This window comes from Sprattus sprattus, assembly GCF_963457725.1.
Source record: "Sprattus sprattus genome assembly, chromosome: 11".
Taxonomy (NCBI): Eukaryota; Metazoa; Chordata; class Actinopteri; order Clupeiformes; family Clupeidae; genus Sprattus; species Sprattus sprattus.
The window spans coordinates 31,119,758-31,129,757 of record NC_137909.1 but is presented as its reverse complement, the minus strand read 5'-3'; the positions used below and the strand labels follow the sequence as shown (position 1 = coordinate 31,129,757).

The 10,000-nt window shown below is 53.6% G+C and overlaps 1 protein-coding gene across 1 annotated transcript in view; it reads left to right on the top strand.

The window, feature by feature from the left end:
• The window catches only part of shank3a (SH3 and multiple ankyrin repeat domains 3a), a gene marked incomplete at both ends in the record, with an annotated part of 247,543 nt that overhangs the window by 230,037 nt on the left and 7,506 nt on the right, over positions 1-10,000 (top strand). Inside the window, 5 exon segments of the mRNA XM_080847605.1 lie at positions 596-698; positions 1,029-1,648; positions 2,264-2,422; positions 3,574-5,255; positions 6,426-6,701. Of these exon segments, the coding sequence (XP_080703731.1) occupies positions 596-698; positions 1,029-1,648; positions 2,264-2,422; positions 3,574-5,255; positions 6,426-6,701 (2,840 nt within the window).

Below are 10,000 nucleotides of genomic sequence, written 5' to 3'. Positions count from 1 at the left end.
ACACACATACACACACACACACACACAGTGTGACGGTGGTCAAATTGAGGACTGACAAACTCTTCAATAGCTTGTTCTTTATTTCCTGAATGGAATAGACATGCACAGTTCATAGGTGTACTCGGGATCTCAGACAGGCATAACTCCATTCCATTAGTGTGTGTGTGTTATTGGTATGTGTGTGTGTGTGTGTGTGTTTCCACTGATGTGTGTGTTATTGGTGTGTGTGTGTGTGTGTGTTTCCATTGATGTGTGTGCTATTGGTGTGTGTGTGTGTGTTTCCACTGATGTGTGTGTGTGTGTGTGTGTGTGTGTGTGTGTGTGTCTGTGTGTGTGTTTCCACTGATGTGTGTGTGTGTGTGTGTGTGTGTGTCTGTGTGTGTGTTTCCACTGATGTGTGTGTGTGTGTGTGTGTGTGTGTGTGTGTGTGTGTGTGTTTCCACTGATCTGTGTGTGTGTGTGTGTGTGTGTGTTTCCACTGATGTGTGTGTGTGTGTGTGTGTGTGTTTCCACTGATGTGTGTGTGTGTGTGTGTGTGTGTGTTTCCACTGATGTGTGTGTGTGTGTGTGTGTGTGTGTGTGTGTGTGTCCACAGTCCCTTTTCGAGCGGCAAGGATTGGCTCTCCATGGAGCGCTGCACCCCGATCTGGACAGACATATGCACCTGTCTAAAGGCATGCACCGCACCAAGAGCTTCGGTAAGACACACACACACACACACACACACACACACACACACACACACACACACACACACACACACACACACACACACACACACACACACACACACACACACACTCGCACGCACGCACGCACGCACGCACGCACGCACGCACGCACGCACACATATACACACACATATACACACACAGACACACACACACACACACACACACACACACACACACACACATCCATCGGTCTAAAGGCATGTCCCGTACCACAACTACTTCACCTTTTCCTGTTTTCATTATCAAGCTTTTTTGACCTTTGATGACCTTTCACCTTTAACCTCTGGTTGTCAGGAGCGACGGAGGAGGATCGTTTATCGGCACTGGCGGCAGAGCACCGGTTTCCACGGAGCTCGTCGATGACGGACACGCTGCGAGACCCCGCCCACCACGGCATGATCCCGCCCCCTCCCCAGACGGCCCCCCCTCCACCCCCCTCCCTCTACTACCTGGACACGGGCCCGCCCCCTTCCTTCTGCCCCCCGCCCCCGCCGGGGCGACTCCACGACCCCTCCCGCTCCAGCTTCCGCCCCGCCTCCGAGCCCCGCCTCCATGGCATAGGCCCGCCCCCGGGGGCGGTGCTTGGCAGCTACGGCTCCTCCCCCTCCTTCACGCCCACCTTCTCCCGCTCCTCCACCTCCCCGGGCCCCCCCCACCACGCGCCCCCCCCCCTGACGGAGCGCCAGAGGAAAGCCAACTCCATGATCCTCCTGCAGGACTCCTCCTCTCTCGCCGACATGCCCCGCCCCTCGCCGGCTCAGGCCACGCCCTCGGAGAAGATGAAGCGTAAGGGGGCGGGGCGTATCCTTGACAACCCGTACGCCAACGTGGGCCAGTTCAGCCTGGGCCTCTTCACCCCCCCGCCCCCCTCCAAACCGCAGCGCAGGAAGAGCCCGCTGGTCAAGCAGCTGCAGGTGGGACTGGGTCAGAACCACAGAGACTGGGTCAGGATTGGTCAGAACCACAGAGACTGGGTCAGGATGGTTTAGAGGTTCAGAACCACAGAGACTGGGTCAGGGTTCAGAACCACAGAGACTGGGTCAGGATGGGTCAGAACCACAGAGACTGGGTCAGGATGGTTTAGAGGTTCAGAACCACAGAGACTGGGTCAGGGTTCAGAACCACAGAGACTGGGTCAGGATGGTTTAGAGGTTCAGAACCACAGAGACTGGGTCAGGGTTCAGAACCACATAGACTGGGTCAGGATGATTTAGGGGTCAGAACCACAGAGACTGGGTCAGGGTTCAGAACTGGAGAGACTGGGTCAGGGTTCAGAATGGAAGAGGCTGGGGTGGTCAGGGTGTGTCAGGGTTGTTTTGGCGGGGCGTTGTTTTGGGTAGGGTGATGAAAACTCTTCTTTTCAGCGTGTGGCGCTGATTGAAATGAAATGACACATTTATGAATATAATATTTGATATGAATGTTTCTCACACTTAAAGCATCTGGCAGAGGAATGCCATATCTGTTCCCTGAATGACTCACGGCGATCGTGTGTGTGCCTGTGTGTGTGTGTGTGTGTGTGCCCGCAGGTGGAAGACTCTATCCAGGAGCGGGCATCGCTGGCGCTGGCCTCGGCGCACGGGCACCATCGGGAGCTGTCGCCCACGGGCAGGCTGGCATCGCACCACGCCAGCCGCATGGAGTACTACCAGCAGCAGCTGGCCGCGCAGGAGGCGGCGCTACTGCAGGTGTGTGTGTGTGTGTGTGTGTGTGTGTGTGTGTGTGTGTGTGTGTGTGTGTGTGTGTGTGATCTACTGGATGAAGAGGAGTTCTAATAAGTGTTTGCTCCATTCAGAGATGCAATGTGACGTCACTGTGTCTAAGCGTCGCCATCTTTGTGTTCGAAAGTCAAGCTGAGCGTCAGTCACAACATAGACATAGTCGGTCAAAACCCACAGAAAGTTAAAAATGCCCGGCAGATGATGTGCTGATGGATGCGACACCAGTCGCGAAAATAACCCAAAATAAACAATTGAATTGTATACCAAAAGATTTAGATCGGCGGAATAAATGGTTAGCTATAAATAGTTGGCTGCAAATTAGAAGAGACAACTAGCAGCTGACAGCTAACTCCCGATTGTGCAGTCAACACTTTGCATTTTCCTGCACCACTATCATGGTAGATGTTGATTTTGTGTTCAGAGCCTGGGAATGACTGACATGTTAAGTGAAATGCAGCACGTTGATACAATCGTGAACAATTGCTGTGCCTTATCAGAGCTAAACACTCCTGACTAAGCTAGCGTGCTAATAGTTAGCGAGCTGCTAGTGAACTTTACTAAAGGCTTTAACTACACCTAGCTAGCCAACGTTGGCACTCTTAACCACCACTAATTGATAATTGCTGTTTGAGTAAATTAGATGTCCTGTGATGACATACATGTGTTTTGCCTCCAGATGCCATTTATTGGTGTCGTTCACCCATCCTGCAACTGCATATTGATATGCATCTGTACTCTTGATAGCCTTCAGGCTATCTCCAGCAGACGTTTCGCAGACTTTAAGGGGCAAATTAAAGTTGACGGTAGTAAATATGGATCGCAGCCAATAATCAATGTTTTTTCTAAATATCGCTGTCTTTCTGCCTCATTCAGATGTGCTATGTTCTTAGTCATGACTCTGTTCGATAGCAGGAGGCGGCGCTACTGCAGGTGTGTGTGTGTGTGTGTGTGTGTGTGTGTGTGTGTGTGTGTCTGTGTTTATCTACTTGATGAAGCGGATATGAGTTCTAATAAGAGTTGGCTCCATTGGCTGAAGCAAATGTTCTGTAATATGAGAGTGTTTCATTGGCTAAGAAATGAATGATAGTTGTCATGGTGATTTTGCTCTGTAACTACAGGGGCGGGGCCCGTTTGCGGCGGCCATCGCCGGAGCGGTGAAGGACCGCGAGCGCCGGCTGGAGGAGCGACGCCGGTCCACCGTCTTCCTGTCCGTGGGCACCCTGGAGGGCAGCGGCGGCATCGGCATGACGACGGGCGCGGAGGGGTTCGGGGGGGCGGGCGACGTGCCCTCGCTCATCCAGTCACGCTCCGTGGACGAGCGGATGCTGACGCGTGACCAGGCGTCGTCCTCCCTGCCCCCTCCCGCCATGCCGCTCCGCACCTCCGCTCCACTGGGTGGCGCCACCACCACCACCACCTTCATCCACCCGCTCACGGGCAAACCCCTGGACCCCAACTCCCCGCTGGCTCTTGCGCTGGCCGCAAGGGAGCGGGCGCTGAGCTCCCAGTGCCAGTCGCCCTCCAGCAGCCCCGAGCCCAGGACTACGCACGAGCAGCAGCAGGGGGCGCTGTTTCACACCGAACACACAACACACACCAAAGAGACCGAGCGCGGGGGAGGGATGGAGGGGGGGAGAGACTCGCCCTCGTCCTTTTACCCCACGGCCAGTAAGGTGCAGTGGGCGTCGCCCACGTCGCTGCGGAGGGAGATGGAGGGGAGGAGGGAGGAGAGGAGGGAGGAGAGGAGAGGGGAGGAGCGCTCCTCGCCTGCGGAGGACAAGAAGAGCCTGCTCATCAGCATCCTGGACACGTCGCAGCAGAAGACCGCGGGCCTCGTCATGGTCCACGCCACCAGCAACGGCCAGGGCACCACCCTGGGTCTGCCAACGTCCGACCAGCCTGCCCGAGCCCCGCCCGCCGAACCCAAACCCACCGCGTCGTCCCCGAGTCCAGATGCCAGCGCTGCGGGAACCACCACCCCGACCCGTACCCCCACGCCCACCCCCTCGGCCACACCCCAGCGCCCGCCCAGCCCGGCCGCTGATAAGACGCTGGCGCAGGGCAGCTCGGAGGAGGACATGGACGCCTACGGCACCGTGGCTCTGCCCGCCGCCATCCTGTCGTCCAGCGACGAGGAGACGCGCGAGGAGCTCCGCAAGATCGGCGTGGTGCCGCCGCCCAACGAGTTCGCCAACGGACTCCTTCCCAAAGACCAGCTCGTTACCACGGCAACGCCCACGGCATCGCCCACGGCAACCACACCTCCCCCATCCAAGACCCCCGCCACCCCTGCAGCGCCTCCCCTTCCTCCCGTCCCCCTGGCCCCTGTTGCTATAGCAGCAGCCTCTGCGGGCAAGGCCCCCTCTACCATCACCGCCACCGCCGTCTCAGGGAAGCCTCTGGAAGGCCATCTGGTGGGGGAGTCGTCGGCAGCGGACTCGGGCGTGGAGGAGGCGGACACCCGCAGCTCGACCAGCGACCACCACCTGGAGACCACGAGCACCGTCTCCACGGTGTCCAGCATGTCCACGCTGTCGTCGGAGAGCGGGGAGCTGCTCTCCACGGACACCTACTGTTCCCACGCCGACGGCCACACCTTCGTGCTCGACAAGCCGCCAGTGCCTCCCAAGCCCAAGCTCAAGTCCCAGCTGGGCGGCAGCAAGGGGCCCGTGACCTTCAGGGACCCGCTGCTCAAGCAGTCGTCCGACAGTGAGCTCCTCTCCCAGCAGCAAGCCGCCGCGCTGGCCGCAGGCATGATGGCGTCCTCCTCCTCCCCCGGCCTGGGGCTCGGACCCCCCTAGTGAGTGCTCCTCTTACGCTTACACTTTAGAGAGTGTGTGTGTGTGTATGTGTGTGTGTGTGTGTGTGTGTGTGTGTGTGTGTGTGTGTGTGTGTGTGTGTGTGTGTGTGTTTGTGTGTGTGTGTGTTTGTGTGTGTGTGTGTGTGTGTGTGTGTGTGTGTGTGTGTGTGTGTGTGTGTGTGTTTGTGTGTGTGTTTGTGTGTGTGTTTGTGTGTGTGTGTGTGTGTGTGTGTATGTGTGTGTGCTCCTCTTACTCTTACACTTTAGAGAGTGTGTGCGTGTGTGTGTGTGAGTGTGAGTGTGAGTGTGTGTGTGTGTGTGTGTGTGTGTGTGTGTGTGTGTGTTTATGTGTGTGTGTTTATGTGCGTGTGTGTGTGTGTTTGTGTAATACTTTAGAGAGGGTGTGTTAGGGCTGAAAAATGTATCGCATTTGCGATTAAATCGCAATATGGTCAAATGCGATTTTCTAACCGCAACGTCGGTGATAACAACGTGGTGTAAAAAAAAAATTATAATAATTTTAAGATGGGAAATTTTGCACACAGTGATTAAAGCAGCATAACGGATCAATTGCTAATCGCTAACGAGATGCTAGTGGCTCAAACTAGCGAAATATCTTGAAATGTGCTTACTTTGACACTATGACAAACTAGTTAGTCAACAACTGTCCTAACACAGTCAAACATCAAGCAAGTGCAACACAATACGGCAAATAAGCTACTTACTAGTTCGGCAGAGAGTAAAAACCGGGCGGCTTCAAGCACACCTACATAACTTAGTCATTTGCCTACGGACCCTGGTATGGCAATGGCACAGAGGCGATTCTCCATATTAAGAGTCATTGTAGGGCCCCAATTTTTTCAAAGCTGTTATTTTAAGGTAAAACTGCTTATCCTAACCCTAACCCTGAAGTACAATTACTGCATAAGGCCACTTTAAAAAGTGCATGCCTTGTGTTTACAGTATACTTGACTTTGTTTAAATTACTTAAATGCACAGTGGCAAAGCCACAGTTTTGTTTCTGTAATGAGCAGTTAAATACAAATGTAAAATGTGGGAAAGAATATATGCATGTTTATGTGTGTGTGTGTCTGTCTGTGTGTGTGTGTGTGTGTTTGTGATATGCTCTCATGTGTGTGTGTGTGTGTGTGTGTGTGTGTGTGGCACCAGCCGGCCCCGCTACCTCTTCCAGAGACGCTCCAAGCTGTGGGGGGACGGCGGCGTGGGGGGGGAGGCGCGAGGAGGAGGAGGAGGAGGAGCCAGCAGCCCTGGTAGCCCCGGCGACCGTGAGGAGGGGGGGGGCAAGCCCACTGTGATCAGCGAGCTCAGCTCACGCCTGCAGCAGCTCAACAAGGACACGCGCTCGCTGGGCGAGGAGCCCCTGGGGGGGGCGCCCGGGGGGGGGGCCCTTGACCCGGGCAGGAAGTCCCCCGTCGCCGGCGCCAGGTAAGACAGACGCTGAACGCCACGCCAGGGGAAAACAGAGCAGAGGAAGAAGGCAGACAGAGGCTGGAGGAGGAGAAAAAGAGGATGGAGGAGGACAAGATGGAGTATTAGAGGAGAATAGAGGAGGAAAGGAATATACATGAGGAACGAGAGAAGAGAAGGGAGGATGAAAGGAGGGAGTTGGAGAGCAAAAGAGAGGAGGAGAGGAAGGACTGGGAGAGGAAAAGTGAGGAGGAGAGGAAGATACATGAGGAACGAGAGATGAGAAGGAAGCAGGAAAGGAAGGAGGAGGAGAGCTGTTGGGAGATCAGATGAGGATAGGAGCTGAAGGTCAGAGTTTCAGTGAGGCTTTTTGGCTCGGCTACATAGGGCACAAGAGGTCAAGGGGTCAGGAGTTCAGGTACAGAAGGGGTCAGGTAAGACAGCCGCCTAACGCCACGCCAGGGAGAAGCAGCCAGATCTGGTGGGAACAAACCCTACAGTACTGAGTGTGAGGAGTCTTCCTCATGTGGATAGAGCAGAGAGGAGAGATGAGGCAAGGAGGATAGAGCAGAGAGGAGAGAGGATAGGAGGAGAGAGGAGAGATGAGGCAGAGAGGAGAGATGAGGCAGAGAGGAGAGATGAGGCAGAGAGGAGAGCAGAGAGGGGAGGAGAGAGGGGAGGTGAGGCAGAGAGGAGAGATGAGGCAGAGAGGAGAGATGAGGCAGAGAGGATAGGAGGAGAGAGGAGAGATGAGGCAGAGAGGAGAGGAGGAGAGATGAGGCAGAGAGGAGAGATGAGGCAGAGAGGAGAGAGCAGAGAGGAGAGATGAGGCAGAGAGGAGAGATGAGGCAGAGAGGAGAGCAGAGAGGAGAGATGAGGCAGAGAGGAGAGATGAGGCAGAGAGGAGAGAGCAGAGAGGATAGGAGGAGAGAGGAGAGATGAGGCAGAGAGGAGAGATGAGGCAGAGAGGATAGGAGGAGAGAGGAGAGATGAGGCAGAGAGGATAGGAGAGAGGAGAGATGAGGCAGAGAGGAGAGATGAGGCAGAGAGGAGAGCAGAGAGGAGAGATGAGGCAGAGAGGAGAGATGAGGCAGAGAGGAGAGATGAGGCAGAGAGGAGAGATGAGGCAGAGAGGAGAGCAGAGAGGAGAGATGAGGCAGAGAGGAGAGGGCAGAGAGGAGAGATGAGGCAGAGAGGAGAGGAGAGAGGAGAGATGAGGCAGAGAGGAGAGATGAGGCAGAGAGGAGAGATGAGGCAGAGAGGAGAGATGAGGAGAGAGGAGAGATGAGGCAGAGATGAGGCAGAGAGGAGAGAGGAGAGATGAGGCATGGAGGAGAGAGGAGAGATGAGGCAGAGAGGAGAGAGGAGAGATGAGGCAGAGATGAGGCAGAGAGGAGAGAGGAGAGATGAGGCATGGAGGAGAGAGGAGAGATGAGGCAGAGAGGAGAGAGGAGAGATGAGGCATGGAGGAGAGGAGCTGGCATAGGAGCTGAAGGTCAGAGTTTCAGTGAGACCTTTGACTCGGCTACGTAAAGCACAAGAGGTCAGGTAGGTCAGGTACAGAAGGGGTCAGTGAGGTACAGAGGTCAAGGGGTCAGTGAGGTCAGGTACAGAAGGGTCAGGTAGGTCAAGAGGTCAAGGGGTCAGTGAGGTACAGAAGGGGTCAGTGAGGTCAAGAGGTCAAGGGGTCAGTGAGGTACAGAAGGGGTCAGTGAGGTCAAGAGGTCAAGGGGTCAGTGAGGTCAGGTATAGAAGGGGTCAGTGAGGTCAGGTATAGAAAGGGTCAGTGAGGTCAGGTATTAAAAGGGTCAGTGAGGTCAAGAGGTCAAGGGGTCAGTGAGGTCAGGTACAGAAGGGTTCAAGAACAGATGTGTATAGCTGTTAAGCTCTCAACCCCTAACAGCAATATCACTTTAGCCCTAGATAGAAGCAAGAGCCAGTGGATGTGAGCTAGTTCAGATTGCTAATGCTAGTTCAGATTGCTAATGCTAGTTCAGATAGCTAATGCTAATGTCAAGAGCCAGTGGATGTGAGCTAGTTCAGATTGCTAATGCTAGTTCAGATGGCTAATGCTAATGTCAAGAGCCAGTGGATGAGAGCTAGTTCAGATTGCTAATGCTAGTTCAGATAGCTAATGTTTGATGTCTTCCTCTTTGCTGGGGGTGAAAAGTGTTGAGCTTCAGAAGTACCTCCAGTCCAGGCGACTGCGTTTCCGCTGGTAAGTATGGAGGTAGACGAGGAGGTACAGTGGGGAAAATAAGTATTTGAACCCCTGCCGATTTTGCAAGTTTGGCCACTTGCAAAGAAATGTGTGATCTATAATTGTAATGGAAGGGGTATTTTAACAGTGAGAAACAGAATATTAACAAAAAAATCCAGAAAACTGCATTTTATAAAAATTTTGACTTTATTTGCAATTGATGCAGAAAATAAGTATTTGAACCCCTAGCAAAACATGACTTAGAACTTGGAATAACCCGTGTTAGCAAGCACATACAGCAGACGGATCTTGTAGTTGGTCACCAGGTTTACACACATCTCAGGAGGGATTTTGGTCCACTCCTCTTTGCAGATACTCTCCAACTCTTGCGGTTTCAATGGGAGGGAATGAGGTTCAAGCCCAATATTCCACGTTACATGGCCCCATCCATAGTCCTCTCGATGCGGTGGAGTCGGTCTTACCCTTGGCAGAGAAACAGCCCCAAAGCATGTTTCCACCTCCATGCTTGATGGTGGGGATGGTGTTCTTGGGGTCATATTCACCATTCTTCCCCCTCCAAACGCAGCAAGTCGAGTTGATGCCAAAGAGCTTGATTTTGGTCTCATCTGACCACATCCTGTCTCCCAATCCTCCTTAGAATCATTCAAGTGTTCATTGGCAAACTTCAGATGGCCCTGTACATGTGCTTCCTTCCTTGAGCAGGGGGACCTTGCGAGTGCTGCAGTACTTTAAAAAATGACGGCGTAGTGTGTTGCCAATGGTTTTCTTGGGTGTAGTTCTGGGGTTATTCTGCACCTTTTGAATGATAACTGATACCGCAAGAGGGGATATCTTGCATGGAGCCCCAGACGTAGAGCGATTGACAGTTGTTTGGTGTTGCTTCCATTTACGAAAAATCGCTAATAGTCGTCTGCTTCTCATCAAGCTGCTTGCCGATTGTTTGGTAGCACTCTACAATCTTATCTCTGACGTCCTTGGACAACTCTTTTGGTCTTGCCCATGGTGGACCATTACAATTATAGATCACACATTACTTTGCAAGAGGGCAAACTTGCGAAATCGGCAGGGGTTCAAATACTTATTTTCCCAACTGTAG